This window comes from Podarcis melisellensis (genome assembly GCF_964234715.1).
Source record: "Podarcis melisellensis genome assembly, chromosome: 6".
In the NCBI taxonomy this organism is placed as follows: Eukaryota; Metazoa; Chordata; class Lepidosauria; order Squamata; family Lacertidae; genus Podarcis; species Podarcis melisellensis.
The window spans coordinates 72187611-72208087 of NC_138538.1; the positions used below are offsets into that span (position 1 = coordinate 72187611).

Consider the following 20477-nt stretch of genomic DNA (forward strand, 5'->3'; position numbering starts at 1 on the left):
AAGTGTGGCCTTAAAGTGACACCTTTTGGGCTGATTTGCGCTTCGTCTGTCTTCCTCCCAGCTTCAGTGTTCTGTCTTGTTTTTTGTCTGATCGTACAGCAAGCTTTGTTAACTGATTTGCTGTAATTCCTACACCGTTGGGGGAAATAAGTCCATTGATTTGTGGACCCGATTTCCAAGTAAATTCATCTAGAATCGCACCTCTGGTTTGGTCCTGTTGAAATAAATACTGCTTCTGAGGATCCTCGGGACTTTATTAATTTAAAACATTATTCCAATAAATATGCATCAATGAACATAAGACACACTGTAAAGTCTAAATAAAGGCATTTACAATCCTATCTATAAAGTAAAAACAGATTCTTCCCCCACCCCTGCCCACAATGAGGTATGCACAGGATTAGTTAAGGCAAATTCATACTATAACAAACTGATACTAATTTATGGGTCCTTCCAGGCATGAGACCATCTGAGAGCATATAACCTAAATATTCAGTCCAGAGTAACAGGAGCTCCTCAGCTATTTCTCACCTACTGGTTATCTAATCACAGAATGCCAATGACATTTAAAAGCAAAAATCTGTCCTCATCCCTTATTTCTGCCCTCTTCAACTCAAGGGCAAACTTCAACAATTTTTAATAATAAGGCTCTTTCTTATTGGCTTTTCCCAACAGGTGCAAAGGAAAAGCCATACATGCACCACACAAAAAACCAAGACATAAAGTAGGTAGACTGAAATTCTTGGATAGGAGCATTGTGTTGTCCTAAAAGTTGCAAATCCCTGGCATGAAGGGAGCTACTGGAGATTAACACCTGGCCTGGGTGTGCAACGAAGACTAAAAATTAGAGATGACATCTTGGTGAAACACATGTGAGGAGCATGTGGGGAATGCCGGACTCTGCACAACATCTAAATGCTGCCCTCCAACTTATTCAGGCATTCTCAACCAGGACTAGGCAAGGTTGGCTGAAGTAGCCAAGGGGCTCTTTCCCTCAGCTGGAAAAATGTATGGGGCCACAATCCAATACTCCTAAATTTGGAGCCTAGGACCAGTTAGCTGGGAGCAATCCTAGGAAGCTGCCTAATAGGAGCTCAATAAACTCTGGAGAAGGCGGGGCCTTGAGGTCCCAGGTCCAATCGATGAAAACCAGTCACAAGTTTTTAAACGGTAGAAAATCAAATACAGTCACTCTCTCTCTCCTTTGTCAAGCTGCTCAGTGTGTTGACCATGTAAACTCAGGTAGTTTAGATTTCCCAGATAAAAAGTAACTTTCAGGAAATCAAGGGTTAGCTGGGAAATTCATTTTTTAAAGGACTTTCTGGTTCATAGGCACCAGTAGCTTATGTATACAAAGACTTTGGGGGCTTTAAGGCGGTGGGGTGTGCATGTTATTTTTCCAGTGTTTAATTTTAAAGGAAGAGACACAGGGTGGGGAAAAAGACTTCACCCCACCTTCCTTCAGCCTTGGCGTTCCATTTTCATTCCAAGACCTTTCGGTGAAGTTCTACAAAATGCTGGCCAGTCTGCTCTGGCTTCCTGTTTAGTGAGAACATGGCAGGAAGTGGCCAGACAAGAGAGGCGGGGGCAGGAAGAGGGCAGCCCACCAAGGGAGGAGGAAAAGTCTGTTGACATAGTGTTTTGGGGGTTCCCTGGGTTCCCTCCCCCTCCCCGCCCGGATTCTGCATGGCTCTCATTTCAGACCATGTTGCGTCTCTCGGTGCCTCCGCAAATCCACTTTTCTCTGGAAGCCTTTGCCACACAGATCACAGCCAAAGGGCTTGAAGCCCGTGTGCTTCCGACTATGGGTGATGAGATTGGAACTCTGGCTGAAGGCTTTGCCGCACACCTGGCACTTGTGGGGCTTCTCACCTGTGGATTACAAAAGGATGGGCACAAAGTTACAACAACGTAGCACCCTTAACAAACCAGCTTTTCCAATAGAAAATGCAGAATTGGACAAAATGACAGGAAGGATTCGAAACCTGTGGGACCAGAGATTTACAGAAGATTGGAAGAAGTACCGTATTTTTCGCTCTATAAGACACACCAGACCACAAGACACACCTAGTTTTTGGAGAAGGAAAACAAGAAAAAAATATATTCTGAATCTCAGAAGCCAGAACAGCAAGAGGGATCGCTGTGCTGTGAAAGCAGCTGTTCTGGCTTCTGTGATAGCCACACAGCCTGCATTCACTCCATAAGGCGCACACACATTTCCCCTTACTTTTTAGGAGGGAAAAAGTGAGTATTCAGAGCAAAAAATACGGTATATGAATTATTTGAAGAGCAACTGTAATCAACAAATTACGCTAGTAGGACTACAAGAAGTTTTGTAAGGAAAAATATACAAAGTGTTACAAAGTAGAAAAAGATAGAGATATTGGTTATGAGTTTGAAATGTAATAGGGAAGATAAGAAATGCATACTGAGAGATTAGATTGGAAAATTTTCAGACAGGATTGATGGAAGTCAAAAATTTGAATAAGATGCAAAAGTATGTTTAATTACTGTTGAAAATGATATGTTAAAAAAACTAATAAAAAATTATATATATATAAAGAAAATGGCACCCCCAAATATCCAATACAGGCAGGTGACTCGGAATAAATACTAAGGACAGCATAGGACTGCCATATGTCTGGACATTCCCGGGATTTCAAAAGGCGGACATCTAGAAGTGAATTTCCAAAAGGCAGCGCTTTGTCCTGGATCTTAGGCAAGTCAATTGGAGAATTGTGTTTTTGTAAAGAAACAAAAAATAAGCAAACCTTCAACTCAACAGCTTTGGGGTTTGTCTTAAGCTGAACAATTTTCAGGATGCCCTGGTTTTTACTTTTTGAAATATGGCAATCCTATGATAGCATCTTTAGGATCCTTGTCAAGTTTTGTGCTAATTTTAATCGCCCTAGTTTAGGACAAGTACCAGCCACTCTCTGACAAGGCACAACTGGAAGAAGGAGACAAGGGAGCCCTGGCATTACCCTTTCAGGTAACTCAGAGCTTGGCAATGATGTCAGGGTTGAGAGGGTGCAGCCCCTAAACAGCCATCTCAATGGGGATCTCAGCTCTCAGACTTAGAAAGCTATCCTTTCCTTCCCTAAAACATCCTTGGCAAACTACTGACCAGAGTTCCCTTGAGAACCTTTGCAGGAGAAGATTCCCACCCTCTTCCCCTAAGCAGCTCGTTCTTCATTGCTCACCTCTTCAGATGAAAAGAGCATTTCAATAGCAGTTGGATTGTTCGTTCCTATTTCCAATTGCACAAATAATTTCCTCTCCCAAACATGCACACAGATAGTGGCCCTCATTGCTCACTAAGCCAGTGTGCCTGTTTGGAAAGTGGAAGAACCTGATTTAAAAATCCAGGCGCTGCCCTCGTTCTAACCACAGAAGGCCTTTTTCTTTCACCGCCTCCTTCCCTGTCTCTGAAATGTTAATGGTCATGCTTCCTGGGGAAATAATTGTGAAGCCATTTGTTCTTACACGTTGCGAGGTTTTGCTGAGGGGCATCTAGTTTTCCATCAACACGCGTTCAAAATAAGTGGCATTGCGCTGAGAGTAGACTAGCGCACTTTGAAACTGTGACAAGCAATCGGTTTCTAAAAACCAATAAAAGCTCACAAAAATGGGGCAGGACATGGGTGGAGAATGGAGTTAACAATGCGGAGATGGACAATATCAGTGATGCTCTTACAATCAGATTGCACATGAAAACTCTCAACAGCAGTGACCATGAATTGCATTTTCCAAGGTGTAATATGCGGCGTTTTTTCACACCAGCCATACAGAATGACATAAAACCTTGAACCAAAAGGCTGTCTCAGAACCGGGTGAATGGACATTAAAATGGCAATTTAAGCAAGTGCGAAGTCATGCAGAAATCCTTATTTCATTGGGATTTAAGCTGGCACTGACTGAAAAGAGATCTTGCATTTGTGGTGGGTGGCCAAATGAAAATGTTGATCCAGTGTGGTACTGTTGTGAAAAAGGCAGATTCCATGTTGGGAATCAGTAGGATATGATGGAACCACCTACACAATGCCTTTACACAAAACTATGGTGCAACCATTCTTATAATACAGTGTACAGCTGATATTTTAGAGCTGGAAAAGAGCAGCCAAAATATCAGGGGACTGGAGCAACTTCCCTAGGAGAAACAGGTTTGGGGGTTTTTAGCCTAGAAAAATTGTGAGTGACAGAGAGAACTGTGGACAGAGAGACCATTTTCTCCCTCTCTCAAAAGTACCAGAATAGGGATTATCTGATGAAGCTAAATTGTTAAATAGTAAAGTTTGCTACCACAAGCTGCAGTGCTGGACCAACGTAGACAGTCTTAAGAAGGGATTAAGCATATTCATGGCAAATAAGGCTCTCAATGGCCATTAGCCATAATGGTTTTGCAACACATCCAATAACTGAGGCAACATGCCTCTGAATATCAGTTGCCAAACAGCAAATGGCAGGAGAGGCCTATTGCCCTCATCTCCTGCTTGTGGGCCTTCCATAGTCATCTGGCTGGCCATTGTAGGAAACAGGTGTCGGACTCTATAGATCTCTGCAAAGCTCTCCTTCTGTTTTTTATTCGCATGGGAGATAATATCTTTGTAATTTACTCCCGCTTCAGCGGATACAGAAGGCTGCTGGGTCAGAAGACATACCCCCTGAGAAAAGCTCCATTTAAATCTGCAGTATGTTTTGCTTGTCTTTCTCCTAACAGTTTTCCACAGCTATTCAATCTGCGTTTTTGTTTTGTTTCCATGTTCCCCAGAAACTCAAGATCATGGTGCCTTGCCTACCACTGAAAATAGCCCTCAAGCTGTTTGATGGGAAAAACTCAATAATACACAAGAGAGCTCCACAGCAAATATCAAGACTGACTGTTTGGATCTGCATCCTCCAACTTTCTGGCTGGGCCTACCATTAGGCAGAACAAAATGCGCTCATTAGGCAGCAAATGCTGGGGCGCAGGGATTGGTAGAGACGTCAACTGAATTCTATACACATGCGATGGGGAGGACGCCATCTTGTTTCTTGCCTCAGGAGTGTGGATAGAAACAACAGTATAAAGGGGAAACTGACATTTGTTGCTCCAGTGCTTTCCCCCCCCCCCCCGGGGTGGTATGCAGGGGTACGCATACCCCTAAACATTTTGTGAATCTAAGTTTGGCCTCATTGAGGGGCAGTATTTCAATATGAGTAGGAAAATGAGAGTACCCCTAAACATTTTTTTTAGGGGGGGAAGTACTGCATTGCTCTGTCCAGGGGCTCTTTCCACCCCTGGCATGTGGCCCTCAGAATGCTGCCTAGAACGGAATGTGGCCCTCACATAGAAAAACATTTGCCACCTCCTCTGCTTTAAAGGAAGAGCTGAAGAGGGCTTGCGTGTCTGTCTTTCTAAAACTACTTGTACTTGGAGAGACAAAAAATAAATCTGTCAGCTAGTCCACCCTGCTTTCCCGGCGTCACTGTGGAGGAAACCAGCGGATAAAAAGAAGTTTAGAGTGTTAAAATTGAGATGTGGAAATATGGAAATAACGACGAGAGGCAGAATTGAGATTTGGAGATATGATTCAAGGTCCAGACTATGGGATGTCCCAAAAATTAATAATTATAATTTGGAAGATAATTTGATCTTTTTTTATTTTAGTTTTTTATTTTTATTGGTAGCATTTCTCACCTGTATGGATGAAAGTGTGCTTCTTCATGTCGGATTTCTGATGAAATCTCTTCCCACAGTACTGGCATGGATAAGGCCGAGTGTCTGAGTGGATGAGAAGATGGGTGGACAACGTGGAGGACCTCTTGAAGCTCTTACCACAGATCTTACAATCAAAGCTGCGCTCCTGCCAAGAGAAAGCAGGACCTTCATGCAGATGCACCATCTTCTTCATTTAATGCGTTTAGAATATCTGTTCATAGCTAACCACTTACATAGAAGCAGCTTTCAAAAAAAAATAAATCTGATAATTGATTTTTTCCACTTTGGTTTAAGAAGATTGACGTACCGCTTAAAGGCGCTTACATAAAATAATATAAAATATTCACAAGGAAAAACACATTGGAATAATACAATTATATCAAAATATAGATTAAAACACGAAGTTCTGAAAGCAGGTATCCATTAATTTAAAAATACATATATGGGTATTCTTGCCTAAACAAAACTCAGAATTATTCAAAATAATTCAGATATATGGTGGCCATTTGCTTTGTCACAAAATATAGATCCCATAGTGACTGCATTGGATAAGGGGGAGTAGGGATCCCTGAAGTTGCTTCCTCCTTCAAACCTGGGACTTTACTTATAATTCATTATATTGAAATGTTCTGTTTTATCAAGTAATTTTTCCCCGAACCATGAAAACATCCCCAAACCACTCTGGAGATACTGAGAATTGAACCAGGAAACTTCCACATGTGGTGCTTGTGCTCCACAGGTTTTACATGTGTATTACAGAAAGAGTTACATTTTGTGATGAAAAGCCTTTAGTGTTCATCCTTCCAGCTCCAATTTAAAAAAGTACCTAGAGTTCTCAGGTAGGTGTCTTTTTGTCACCAGAGTCGAGAAAATCTATGTACAGTGGTACCTCGGGTTAAGTACTTAATTCGTTCCGGAGGTCCGTTCTTAACCTGAAACTGTTCTTAACCTGAAGCACCACTTTAGCTAATGGGGCCTCCTGCTGTTACCGCGCCGCCGGAGCACGATTGCTGTTCTCATCCTGAAGCAAAGTTCTTAACCTGAAGCACTATTTCTGGGTTCGTGAAGTCTGTAACCTGAAGTGTATGTAACCTGAAGCGTATGTAACCTGAGGTACCACTGTACATTTCTTTCCCACTCGATCCGCACCATACATTTAAAGTGCGCCCAGCACACATGACGACCCTCAAGAATCCAGGGAACCGTATTTCCCCCCTCCCAGGGTCAGAATTCCCAGAACTTTTGACAAACTACAGTTTCCAGGATTCTTTAGCAGAAGTCATGCCCTTTAAATGTGTGTTGGATATGCTTTAAACTTATGGTATATATCTGCTGTCCACCCCCACCCCCCGCCCACAGCACTTCAACAGTGTTGAAGAAAGGGAGAAGCTTTTGAAGGGTGCATAATTTGGGTTTGGGGACAAGAACTCATTTTTTTTATTTAAAAAAATATTTTTATTTTGCTTTAAACAAATATAGATAAATATAAAGAACTAAAATTACAAAAGAAAAATCCTTAACAATAATAATGGGAAAAGCAAAAAAAACCTACAAAAAATATCAAAGTACAGTGGTACCTCAGGTTAAGTACTTAATTCGTTCCGGAGGTCCGTACTTAAGCTGATACTGTTCTTAACCTGAAGCACCACTTTAGCTAATGGGGCCTCCTGCTGCTGCCACGCCGCCAGAGCACGATTTCTGTTCTCATCCTGAAGCAAAGTTCTTAACCTGAAGCACTATTTCTGGGTTAGCGGAGTCTGTAACCTGAAGCGTATGGAACCCGAGGTACCACTGTACATGGCATAGAGCATAAGCCATTATGGGAAAGAAAAAAGAAAAAGGAAAGGAAGAGAAGGAGGGGGGAAAGGGGGGGAGGAAAATGAGCCAAAACACAAGAAGGCTTGTCTATTGTATGCGTCCATCATGATCGCAACAGATCATTATTCTAACTCTTTTATTTGTACTCTAATGCACGGCAGGAGTGGGGAAGGAAGAGAAATTTAGTTAGATTTAGTGCAGTGGTATTAATGCTTCTCCAAATCTAGATCGCAAAACCCTCAAACTTCACTTTTGTGTTCCGGGATCTCTAATAATTTTAAGAAGGGAAATTTGCGCTGACACAAAACCCCACACATACGCTAAGTAGAAGAATAGAAGCATAATCACTTGACCCCCACCCCACTTACTATTCCCCCTCCCCCTCTTTCCCCCTCTTTTCTTCCTAATATTTTTAACCAATTCATGAGCCAAGAATTTATACATTGACCACTAATAATGAACCACATGTTGTAGATTTATTATGCTATTTTTGTGCTAGACAAATGGCATGAGAAAACTTGGTATACTTATCCGTATACTGCTAGTCCCATGAATCTGTCACTCTGGGCTCATTTATACTGTCATTTAATGTAAATCCAGGGTTTCCCAAACTTGAGCCTCCAGCTGTTTTTGGACTACAATGCCCATCATCCCTAGCCAGCAGAACCAATGGTCAAGGATGGTGGGAAATGTAGTCCAAAAACAGCTGGAGACCCAAGTTTGGGAAACTCTGATGTAGATAGTGAGTTTACTGTACCTTGGTTTCAGAACATCTTAGTTTATGAACAACTTGGATTAAGAACGTTGCAAAACCCAGAAGTAGGTGTTTTGGTTTGTGAACTTTGCCTTGGTATAAGAACATGTTTCGCTTCCTGTTGAGTGTGTTCCATTTGTAAATTGAGTCCCGCCCGCTGCTATGAGAAAGCACGCCTTGGTTTAAGAACACTTTGATTTAAGAACGGACTTCCAGAACAGATTAAGTTCATAAACCAAGGTACCCCTGTATATCCATTAATTCTTCATTGTCTGTATGACATTCTCCTCCAATCACTGCCTCTCCACAATTTCCCCTCCCTCAATCCAGATTTCCTCGCACCCTCTCTGTTTCAGAGTATCCCCGGTATGAGTAAATCTGGACTGAAGGAGGGGAAAGTGTGAGGAGGCAGTGCTTTGGAGGAGAACATCAGAGAATTAACAGAGGTACAGAAAGCGGGCTCTTCGCATTAAGCCACCGTGTGGACGAACCCTCTCCAACCACTTGCCACCTTCCCTGGGGTTCTCACCTGTGAGTGCACAGCTTTATGCTGCTCCAGGCTAACTGCATGGCCAAATGTCTTGCCACACATTTCACAAGCGAAGGGCCTGGTGCCGCTGTGCGAACGGCGAACGTGCACCTCCAGGCCATGGGGAGTGGAGAAGACCTGAGAAGCAGAGGGAAGACAAAGAGAATTATGGTTCAGGAAGGCCTGAAGCAGGTCCTCAACCTGAGATATCAGAGCTGTTTAGGAGAGTGTTTCCCCCCACGGAGGTTCAGCCAATTAACATTACTAGGGATTGGTGCCATCAGGGTGGGGCAGGTGTCGGTGGCCCAAGCCAACGGAATGAGCAAGAGGGATCACAGCCCGGCTGGATGGCCACATGTTGAAACAAATGAGGTAATGCATGTTGCCATCTAAAAAGAGGGGGACCTCATAAGACAATTAAGGCCAGAGCCTAATATTACCTAGTTGCAGTGGTGTAGCAAGGGTTGCGAGTGCCCGGGGCCACGTGGAGGGAAATGGATGAGACACGCATGCACATTCAACTGCCTAATAGTGCCTGCGTCACCCAGGAGATCGCAGCCACAAAAATAAGAAAAGAAGAGTCATTTCGTTGTCTGGAGAGGTTCACATGGAGAGGCCTTTTTCAACGGAGCTCAGCAACAAAAGCGCACAGCTGTTTTGAGGCAGCACTAGGTGCTGAAATTTTACGCTCCTAACAATTTTGCATCCGGGGAAACCTCCCCAATGCTACACCACTACCTAGTTGTGCCACTGTTACTGCAAGCTGAAATGCTGATTGACAAGTACGTGGTCTGCTGTAATAATTGATACTGTTTTGTCAATCAGTATATATATCTGATACTGCTTCATATGTAGTTTATGATTTTAGGGAGATATATATATAGTGTCATATGTAGCAGGGTTTTTTCATTGTCTAAACTGATTGATGATTTAGAAATGCTACAAACAGCTTAGAGTGTCTGTGACAAAAGCAAAGATTAGAAATGTTACAAAACAAGGACAATTGTGAAATCCAGCCAGACCTGCAAAAAGCTATAAGTCCGTGATGGCTGTATACTATGTCTAGAATCAGAGATCCTAATATCAGTTGCTGGGGGACAAAAGTGAAAGGGATTTTGCCGTCATGTCCTGTTTTGGGGCTTCCGAGAGGCATTGGGTTGGCTACTGTAGGAACCAGGATGTTGGGCTCATGGGCAAGAATCTTCTTATGTTCATAAGATCTATCTGAACAATTAATATGCCATGGCTCCACCTTCCCCGTACAAGCTTCCTAATCACACATCCTGAAATTAAGCAATAAAGAGAACCCTGTCTCTGCCTTGACCAACCTTGCCCAAGCCTTCGGACCTCACCACCCCTATATAACCCCCACCCCGAAGCTGGCTGAGTGGAGTAGGGTGGAACAGAGGAATACCACCAAAGGGGGTCATAGAATATGGTCCATACCTTACTGCATTTGACACACTTGTAGGAACCAGTGCTGATTAACAGGGGGCGACAGAGGAGCTCTGATTCCAATTTGATGCTACTTGCACTCTTCTCCTGTTGGAGTCCAGGTGGGCCTTCCACGTAGATCCCAGAGGCTGCTGCTGGCCGCTCAAAGAGTCCAGAGGAGCCAAAGTCACCATAGAGTCCCAGCGCTGAGCTGCGCTCCGATCCATAGAGAGCAGGCTCAGATCCCCTCTCGCAGAAGAGACCAAGGGATGAGCTACGTTCCAGACCTGGGCAGGGCCTGTAGCTCTGGACCAAATGTCTCAGCTCAGAATTCCCAAGGCTACTCCAGGCATAGGGCTTCAAGGGCACCGAGAAGGGGGGAGCTTCGTCCAAGGAGGGGCAGATGGAGCGCTCAGAGGCTGTCGAGACACAAATTGAGCAGAGGCGGTTAAACGGAGTTTACGCAGAACACGCACTCGACCTCTTTGTTGTGTTAGCTCTTTAGTATATAGGGTGCTTCCAGGCTTATCTTACAAATAGGTTGTGCGGATCCAGTTTCTCTTTGTTCATGATCAACATTAGTGTCTACATACTCCATTTTCTCCAGTCATGCTATTGACTGCTATGTCACCACCTGACATCTACACCATGGGGTGGAGCTTGATGGAATGTGTCTGGGCTGAGTTTCTTTGTCCCGTATAATAATAATAATAATAGTAGTAGCAGTAGTAGTAGTCATAATAATATATGCTGCCCATCTGACTGGGTTACCCCAGCTACTCTGGGAAGCTTCTAACAAATTAATATACAGTAAGACATCAAACATTTAAAAACTTCCCTATACAGGGCTGCCTTCAGATATCTTCTAAGTCAGGTAATTGTTTATTTCCTTGACATCTAATGGGAGGGGGTTCTACAGGGCAGGTGCAACTACTAAGAAGGCCCTCTTCTCTGGTTCAATCACTTCTCTTCCATACATCCTCCATATATTTCACACATTTCCTCAGGGACTGCCTATTTCCATATGAACCTACCTGGACCCTGAGACCATCTTCTGAGGCCCTTCTTCATGTGCCTCCTCCTCAGGAGGTCCGGAGGGTGGCAACATGAGAATAGACCTCCTCTGCACTGGCCCCTGTCTGTGGAATGCTCTCCCCAGGGAAGTTTGCCAAGCACCTTCATTATACACCTTTAGGCACCAGGCAAAAACATTCCTTTTTAACTAGGCCTTTGATTGATTTGATTGACATCCTATGTCCTTTTAAAATATGGCTTTTTTGGGGGGGGGAGGTGTTATTGGGTTGTTGTTTTTATTTTTATTACATATTTTGTGGTTAGTGCTAAGAAGCTTCCATACCAGTAGCGGCTGCAGAGGAACAATGGGTTGTTTTTACTCATCATATTTGCCGTGGAAGAGGAAAATCCAGAGAAGACAAAGAAACATAAGGACAGGGTTGGCATTTTGTTGGTGACATCCTTGTGTGAACAGTGTAAAAAAAACCCACATGTGTGCATGAGTAGCACACATTTCGCACTGAATGCCTGCCGGGAAGCACCCACAGTCACTAACAGCCGCAGTTCATGTGTGAGAGAACTACTCCCTCCCTCTCATTCAAGTTGAAATAAGTTCAGATGTATTTGACCAAACAATAATACACTTCCTCAGTCATTAGCCTAAAAGCTCTGTTGAAATTAAAATGCAACAGTAAGGAAGCAAGCCCTCCAGAGATAATAGAATAGGCAATAACAAGAAGCTCTGCTAATCAAACATTTCAACAACAGCTTCATAACAGTTGGCTCATTTTAAAAACTACCGGAGACTTTCACGAGTTTAGTGGCAGCGGTTGGAAGGACCAGCCAAACGTTTTACATCTTCATTTTGCTCCGTACAAAGCTACTTTCAAATTTGCACTCTGCGCCGTCCAGTTCATAAACATTTGAGATTAAAGGATAGTTCTCTTCTTCGCCCTGATTTCTGAGACAAAACTAGGGAACAGTGAAGCTAATTCTGTCATTCACGAGTCTCATCTCAAACCTGTTTCCTTGCAAAATCATTCAGGAGTGAATCATTTCCCCTGTTTTTCAGTTATATGAGTGATTAGCAGCACAGCACCACCATTTTGGAAAAAGGAAAAAAAAACATAACACAAGGCGCTGATCTCATTTTGGAGACAATCTAAGAATTTGCACAGTTGCAGATGCTTTCAACCACATCAGATTTATTTTGGTAATTCTGCCCACCTTTATAAACCACCCTGCGCTGATAAAGATCACGGGGTGATTCACAATTCATCATAAAAACAAATGCAATAAATGTATGTAGTTCGCCGACTCAGAAAAAATGAAGTAAAAGCCCAAGAATGTAAGCTCCTAGGAAGAGAGTGATGGCAAGCAAGTCAAACAACTACTACGGCACCACGCAAAACGCCTTGGTAGACAAGTACATCTTTGGCTGGCAATGAAAACTGCATGTTGAAGATGACTGATGCACTTCCAGTAAAGGGAAGTTCCACAAATAGAGTGCTGCCACAGAGAATCATAGAATCTTAGAGCTGGAAGGGACCCAATGGTCATCTAGTCCAACCCCCTGCAATGCAGGAATCTCAGCTAAAAGGCCTTGCCCCATCAGCGGGACCATGAAAACGGCCTCCCCATGCAGATCCCAAGGTTCAGGGTTGGCAGATGAAGGGAGATGTTTTAGACACAGTGGTACCTCAGGTTACATACGCTTCAGGTTACAGACTCCGCTAACCCAGGTTAAGAACTTTGCTTCAGGATGAGAACAGAAATCGGGCTCCGGCGGCGCAGCAGCAGCAGCAGGAGGCCCCATTAGCTAAAGTGGTGCTTCAAGTTAAGAACAGTTTCAGGTTAAGTACGGACCTCCGGAACGAATTAAGTACTTAACCTGAGGTACCACTGTACTGAAAGCCTCTGGGAGAAAAGGGGGGTGCAATTTCCCAAATCAATGGCAACATTTGAAAACGCCAAGCTAGATTATAAGGTCTCAGACAGTAAGGGAGAGAATACTTGCTCTTACAAAAATACCAGTAGTTACTGTATAGCTATATTAAAGCATGGTTTGCTTTTTAAAGATCTCCCTTATTTATGACCAGGTGACTCAAGGGGTCAATTTTTTCCTAGACCACAACATTTTAAGCTGTAGGCGTGGCAAGGGGGTTGCATGTTTTTTCCCTTGGTTGAAATCAGCAGGTTGAAAACTAGAATGTCACTGAGGAAGGCAAGGTGCGTCTTCTCCTTGGCATGCTAGTGTTCTACCTACGGGAAGCTTATTTGTAGGAGAAGGGTTCAAACATTCAAGGCTCCCATCCCTTATGCATTTATCACTTGTGTTTATAACCTTCACCAAATGGTCTCTGAGCAGCTAACAAATTACCTGGCAGGGAGACCCTCTGATGTCAGGTGGCCTTACGTCTGAGTAGATGAGCCTAGTATTGCACTGACAGCCTCCCACCTGCAGCATCAGCCAAGGAAGCTTTGACCACCTGGTGCTGATTTGGGGGGGGGCATATTTGGATGCCTCTATTTTGGTGCTGGAGGAGACACTTGAGAGTCCTGTGGACTGCAAGAAGATCAACCCTCTCCATTCTGAAGGAAATCAGCCCTAAGTGCTCACTGGAAGGACAGATCCTGAAGCTGAGGCTCCAAGACTTTGGCCACCTCATGAGAAGAGAAGACTCCCTGGAAAAGACCCTGATGTTGGGAAAGATGGAGGGCACAAGGAGAAGGGGACGACAGAGGACGAGATGGTTGGACAGTGTTTTCGAAGCGACCAGCATGAGTTTGACCAAACTGCGGAAGGCAGTGGAAGACAGGAGGGCCTGGCGTGCTCTGGTCTATGGGGTCACGAAGAGTCGGACATCACTAAACAACAACAATTTTGCTTCTAGCGTGACATCAAAGTCTCGCAAAAGTTCACTTGCATCATTTTAAATCGTAACCAGCCCAGTAATGGCATTGCCTGACTAACCCAGAGGTTCTTGCCCTGTGACTTCACAAGATTGTGTCTGCTGCATGATCAGTCTTAGCTAAATAAATGCATAGCGATTGTGGCACCAGATGCAGCTCTCTTATTGTGCTTCTGTCATAGATAGATTCTTTCTAAGCCTTGAATGCTTCTTCCCCTAGATCAGTGGTTTTCCACCAGTGTGCCGTGGCACCCTTGGGTGCCTTGAATGACGGTCAGGGGTGCCACGGGCAACACTGGCCTCTGTCCCTCTTTCCTTCCCTCCCTTCCTCTGATGCCCTCTCACGTCTCTGCCTCCCAAAGGCTTGCACAGCAGTTTCTTGCAGCAGCCCTGGCTGCAAGCTCCCCAGGCAAATAGTGCCTCTAGGGCTGGCCAAGGGCTGATTCCTAGGCCCTTGTGGGGCAATGGGAGGAGACACCTCTCTTTGGGGCGGGGGGGGGGGCAGCTCAGAGACCAGGGGCAGCAGTAGCTGCCCAGAGGACTCCCACGGAGAGGGGACAGGAGGCTGAGGGAACACTCCACAAGGGAGGGTGTTTGAAAAACACTGAGAGGCTGTCGGCTCTGCAGGCAAAGGGTGACACATCTGGGCTCCCAAGCCCCACAGGGGTGCTGCAGAAAGAATGGAGTTGGTCAAGGTAGCCGTGGACTCAGAAAGGTTGAAAACCTCTGCTCTAGGTAGTACACCGATTGCTGCTCTGAAAGCCATGTGGAATTGCAGGCTATTACCAGCGCCTGTTGGCTCATGCGGTGTTGCCCATGAATGCCTGTCCTGTTCTTATCTACAAAAAAGCTTCTCCCGCAGCAAGAATTATGCACACACACATACACACAGCCCACAGCATAACAGCAGTACCTCGGTTCCATAACTTGAATATGCAAGTATTGACTGGTTTGGGCAAAGTGTACATTGGGGTTATACTTGACTCCTGCCCTATACACACCCACACTCCAATACAGGTGATCAGTGCTTTTTAAAAATAAATAAATAAAAAGTGGAGGGAAGGTGCTGGTGCTCACTATGAAGTTGTTACAGTAAATGCCCCACACTTTTAACATTTGGGGCGGTACTCCGTACCCTTGAGTACCCCTAGGGGGGAGCACTGCCTGAGGTGATTTTTTAACCTAACTTGCGCCACTTCGTGCCCTGTGTATTCCCTAGCAGTCGGACATATTTTTACATGGAAAGAAACCACACACAGTAAGAGATGTTTTTAACATCAATAAATCAGAGGGTCAGCTGTTCTGTAATGTTTCAAGCCCTGTCACGTTGCGACTTTATTTTATTGTTAACAGAGGAGTTTTACTGAAATGCCATTTTTGTTGGTTAGACCTTCCCAATTAAAATGTAAAGGAGGCTGGGAATATAATGCTACACATCGAAATATTTGGTGCCTAACCATGACCCAAACTCTGAATTTGACTATCAAAAGGTATTCATTATTAATAAATAAAAATTTGTGGGAGGGGGCATTGTTGTTGTTTTTTTGTTTTGTTTTCTGTTTTATTTATTTGTGCTTTTATCCTGTATTTTTTATCTCGTCAACTGCCCTGAGATTTTCAGATGAAGGGCGGCGTATAAATTTAATAAATAAATAAATAAATAATAAATATTTAATGCTAGCCTTACTTTGGGTAGTTAGGTTGACATTAATAAATGTGACTAGCTTAAGTTCATTAATTTTGTAGGGGGTTTACTCTGCATAGGAAAAGGCGAACTACAGCCAAAAATATATATTTGTACTGTTATGGCTTCTAAGGTGCGAATGCATTAAGGTTTTTGTTTCTGTTCATGTCTGCAATATGTTTTGAGCTAAAGGGAAAATACGCATCGGGAGTTATTACCATAGCTGTCAACTCTTCCCTTTTTTTAAGGGAAATTCCCTTATTCCGAATAGGATTCCTTGCAAGTAAAGGGAAAAGTTGACAGCTATGGTTATTACAGATTTCACACACTACTCCTATATTAACAGTAGTCCAGTTTCATAAGTTTTACATGAAATGCAGTCAAATCAAACATCATATGTTATCTGACTCCATTTCATGTAAAAAAATAAAAATAAAAATGCTACATTTAAGAGATACATCTAATTGTGTTTTTAAATCCCCCAACACCTTGTAGTTCACATTATTAGCTAATTTTATCAAGGAGCATATTTAAAGCACATGCACACGCGTAATAATCTTAGGAAAAATACAAGATAAAATGTTGCAGTAGAATAATCAGTTTACAAGAAACCATCAATTAACTCCTGAATTCTTGCTTATCAGACTGATAATCCAATAACAACATCAACCAACGGTTTAATAGAGAGGGGAATGAAGAGATGCGATTAAGTCCTCTGAGAATAAAAATAATTGTAAAAATAAAAATGGCCGTAGCTTAATAATATTCTATCTGCACACACACACACACACACCGGCAAGAAAAAGACAGGTTAAAAAAGCACTTTCTGCAAGTACAGAAAAAGGTACGGTAATAAAGCAATTATAGAGGCTTTTTTAAAGAAGAAGAAATTAAAACTTTAAGCAATGTATTTACAAGTGAATAGAGCAAAATAGAATCAAAAGGGAAAGGTGTATTAATTGATTGAGCCAGCAAGGTTTTTTTGTGGGGGGGTTTACATGTTTATTACAGCCTCAGGTTTGTGCTCTGCTTTGACAAAAACAATTTTGCAGTAGCGATATTTTTCTCACACTCAGACAGATCACCCACTGCGTCCCATTTTGATCATTTGAGCATGGTGTGTGTGTGTGTGTGTGTGTGTGTGTGTGTGAGAGAGAGAGAGAGAGAGAGAGAGAGAGAGAGAGAGAGAGAGAGAGAGATGGGGGCTAAGCCGTTAGTGCCATTAGGAGAGTATTTGGGGCAGTGGGATGCTCTTCTTCAAATAAATCAGTACAATTAAAGCCAATCACTAGGCAGAAGGAGAAAGCCAGCCCTCAGTGTCAGATTTGGGGGTATGGTTAAAGAAGTTAATTATTAAATTGACATCTAATAATATAAATTGCATTACATTTCTACCTCTACAGTAGGTACTGTTTGAGTATTTTGCCTGAAGAAACAACAGTGTCTTACATTACCTCCAATTTTAAGAAGGTTATCATATGTATCTTCCTTTTTGGTTGTATTATTATTATTATTATTATTATTATTATTATTATTATTATTATTACTACATGTATTGCCCAGTCTTCTCCAGCAGGTCCCAGGGTGGGTTACAAGGATTTGAAATTCAGAATTAAAAAACAGGTCAAGCAAAAGTCCAACACCCACCTTGGTGAGATGTCACACACACACACCCATTCCCCCAAGATCTATTTTGTTGGGAAAAAACCAGAAGGTGGCAACTCTACTATTCTCAGCATTCACCACAGTGTCACTTCATCAGTGGAAATGCTGTCAGCAATTTCCGTTTCTGAGCAAAACTGAAAACAAACACTACACAAAAAAGTCCAAATGAACTGTTCTCTGTTGTGCTTTCTGTCAAATGAGCCAAAAGTTCAGCTTGCTTTGCCAGCGCCATCGGGACCCTCAGCAAGCTGACTAGAGATGCTGGATGCAAACCCATTTAGGATGCAGCTCAAACACTGGGAATCTCATCACCAGGAGTACACCAGAGATATATTCTATCTCTGATCATGAGCAAGCAACGCGGCATGGCTAGCTGCTGACAGTCTGATCTGGCAAGCAGTCAGTCTCTAAGAGAAGCTATTTTAATCAATCATAAGCTTTGTAATCTCCTAATTCAGTCCTATCACTGTAAGCTCGACTTTGGCCCCTTGCAACTACTTTTGATATTTTCGAGGCTGGCCTTCTTGCTTCCAAAGGGCTCTTGAATGCTCTTGACGGATATTATTTTGGACAAGCAAGGATGCTAATTTTGTAGAAGTTGTACGCAGACGTCAATGACATCCAGGCACATGACGAAACAAAAAGCCACAGATTTACAGAGAAACTATATGTGGAGAATCAATGCATTGTGTGCATCAGATGGGTGGAGTACTGTTGTTGTTGTTGCTGCTGCTGCTGCTGCTGCTGCTGTTGTTAGCACACCCATTTTCTCTCAGTTGTATGCCTTCAGTTCATTTGTCTTTACTTCCAGGATTACCCCATCCCATATATGCCCACTTAACTGCTTTGATCTACGGAACTGGCACTGTTACAGGTAACACATAATATTTGTTAATTCACTCGTAAGAAAGTGATCTTTTAGTGTGGCAGCTCCTAAACTTTGGCATCTTAGCTGTTCTTTTTTCGGCACTTGCTAAAAACGTTTTGGGCAAGCTAGACATGTAGAAGTTGACATGTGTTTTAGTAAGTTTTTTTGCTGAACTATTTGTTTTATTTTGGGGGTTACTGTTTTTTTAATACTTGATTTTAACTTTGCCCTTTATTGACAATGTTAGTGTTTTGCACTGCTTGGAGGCATGATCCACAATCAAGCAGTGTTTTGTTAAATAAAGGCATGCAATGCCACCAAACTCTCGGGGTTATTGTGAGGATAAAATTGGGGTTGTGGGTGCAAGCATGTATGGCACCTGGAGGTCCTGGAAGGGTAGGCAGGCTAAAAAATGTAAGTATAGATTTCTAAATTGTATTTTAGTGGGAGACCAGAAGAAAGAGCTGAGTCTTCATTCATTTTCCTCTTGTGGATCCCTGGAAGGATCTATTCCTTCGTGCCATGAAAGCAAACAGGAAACAGTATCACGGTGGGTTACTCATCCTTCCTTCTGAACAGCCATAAAAGATTTTCATAGCCTAGCAAGTAATATTTAAAAGTCTGGGAGGATAAAGTGAGGTGACTATAACTCCATCATTATCGCTACACTATTCAGCTGTTCCTAACATCAGATTAATACAATCTTCGTTGTCAATAGGAATGTATTGACATAAAGCATACACAAGAATGTGTATCTACATCTGTATATTACCCATCACAATCCTAGGCAAGATTACTGGGAAATAAACTCCACTGTGTTCAATGGGGCTGAACCCATAATAATAATAATAATAATAATAATAATAATAATAATAATAATAATAATAATTTATGTGCTGCCCGGCCACTCTGGGCGGCTTCCAACCACTTAAAACATCAAGCACAGTGAAACATCAAACATTAAAATGGCAGATTGTGCAGAGGTGTCTAGTCTGAAATCATGCTGTTGTTCATTTATGTCAAAAGCTTAGACAGGTTCCTTTTGGCTGTGATTGCTTGAAGTGCCACAGAAATGTTGCAAACCAGAGTCCCTTGTTATAGCCTATGAAACAGGTGGTGATTTTTTTTGGGGGGGGGAGGAGATGCCTAAGCAGGCAGGCAGGCAAGATTCAGAAAACCTATCACCCATTTCCTTTGCTATTTTATAGGGCAACCTTCTCCTCGAAGGAACGATTCGCTTTCTTTGCATTTCCTTGAACTCACAACCTGATCAAATTGCAAACAACTACTTTGCAAACAAGAGGGTCGAGAAGGGGCGCGAGGTTGTGTGTGTGTTATTTATATATATATATTTCCCTGTCTTTCATTCATGCCTTTTTAATAATCATTTCTCCAGATATACAGCATAAGGCATAGCCTATTTTATCAATACATGTCAAGCGTCCTCGTCTCTCTTACTGCACAACTACAGTCATTTTAGGGAGAATTGTTTAGTAAGGATTTTGGAGGAAGCCTTCTGAGAGATATTAAAAACAACAGCAGCAGCACAATTTTTCTGCTTTCTTTTTAGCCAGACAGTTCTCCCTGCTCTCATTCTCCACTTTTCTGCTGCTAGTATAGACCTAGGAGTATCTTTCTCTAGCTTTAAAGCCAACGCCTTTAAAACTATGGTTATATTTAATTTTTTTTTGTTTTTTTAAAAAATCCGCTTTTCTATGACTCCTTCGTTCCTAAAAGGAAAAGGAAAAAACGCCAGCAAATTGTTCTAAATTGCTCAGGCTGTGTTTCTCAACGCGATCAGGGCGACTGACGCCAAGTGAGGAGTTCAGCTTCCTCTCGGGGCCGACCACATCAAAGGGAAAGGAGAAGCCAGCCAGAGGCTGCGCTGCTCTCGAGGAGACGCCGTGTGCCCGGATCGAGTCCAGGGCAGGGAGAGGAAGGAAGGGGCTCTTTTGAGAGAGAGAGAGAGAGAGAGAGAGAGAGAGAGAGAGAGAGAGAGAGAGAGAGAGAGAGAGAGAGAAAGAAAGAAAGAAAGAAAGAAAGAAAGAAAGAAAGAAAGAAAGAAAGAAAGAAAGAAAGAAAGAAAGAAAGAAAGAAA

The 20477-nt window shown here is 42.8% G+C and overlaps 1 protein-coding gene and 1 long non-coding RNA gene across 3 annotated transcripts in view; one reads left to right on the plus strand and one right to left on the minus strand.

Annotated features, from left to right (window-relative positions):
• Positions 1–233: 233 nt before the first annotated feature.
• The window catches only part of GFI1 (growth factor independent 1 transcriptional repressor), a 37722-nt gene continuing 17478 nt past the window's right edge, over positions 234–20477 (minus strand). For both annotated transcript variants that reach the window (XM_081914256.1, XM_081914257.1), the window contains 4 exons: positions 10249–10655; positions 8803–8940; positions 5681–5846; positions 234–1872 (listed from right to left, as the gene is read on the minus strand). In XM_081914256.1, coding sequence (XP_081770382.1) covers positions 1694–1872; positions 5681–5846; positions 8803–8940; positions 10249–10655 — 890 coding nt within the window. In that variant the 3' untranslated portion in view covers positions 234–1693. The remainder of the gene's footprint in view (positions 1873–5680; positions 5847–8802; positions 8941–10248; positions 10656–20477) is intronic.
• Positions 18280–19970, plus strand: LOC309371569. The gene is made up of 3 exons (XR_014169208.1): positions 18280–18385; positions 18824–18929; positions 19588–19970. It is a non-coding gene; the product is annotated as an uncharacterized lncRNA (long non-coding RNA).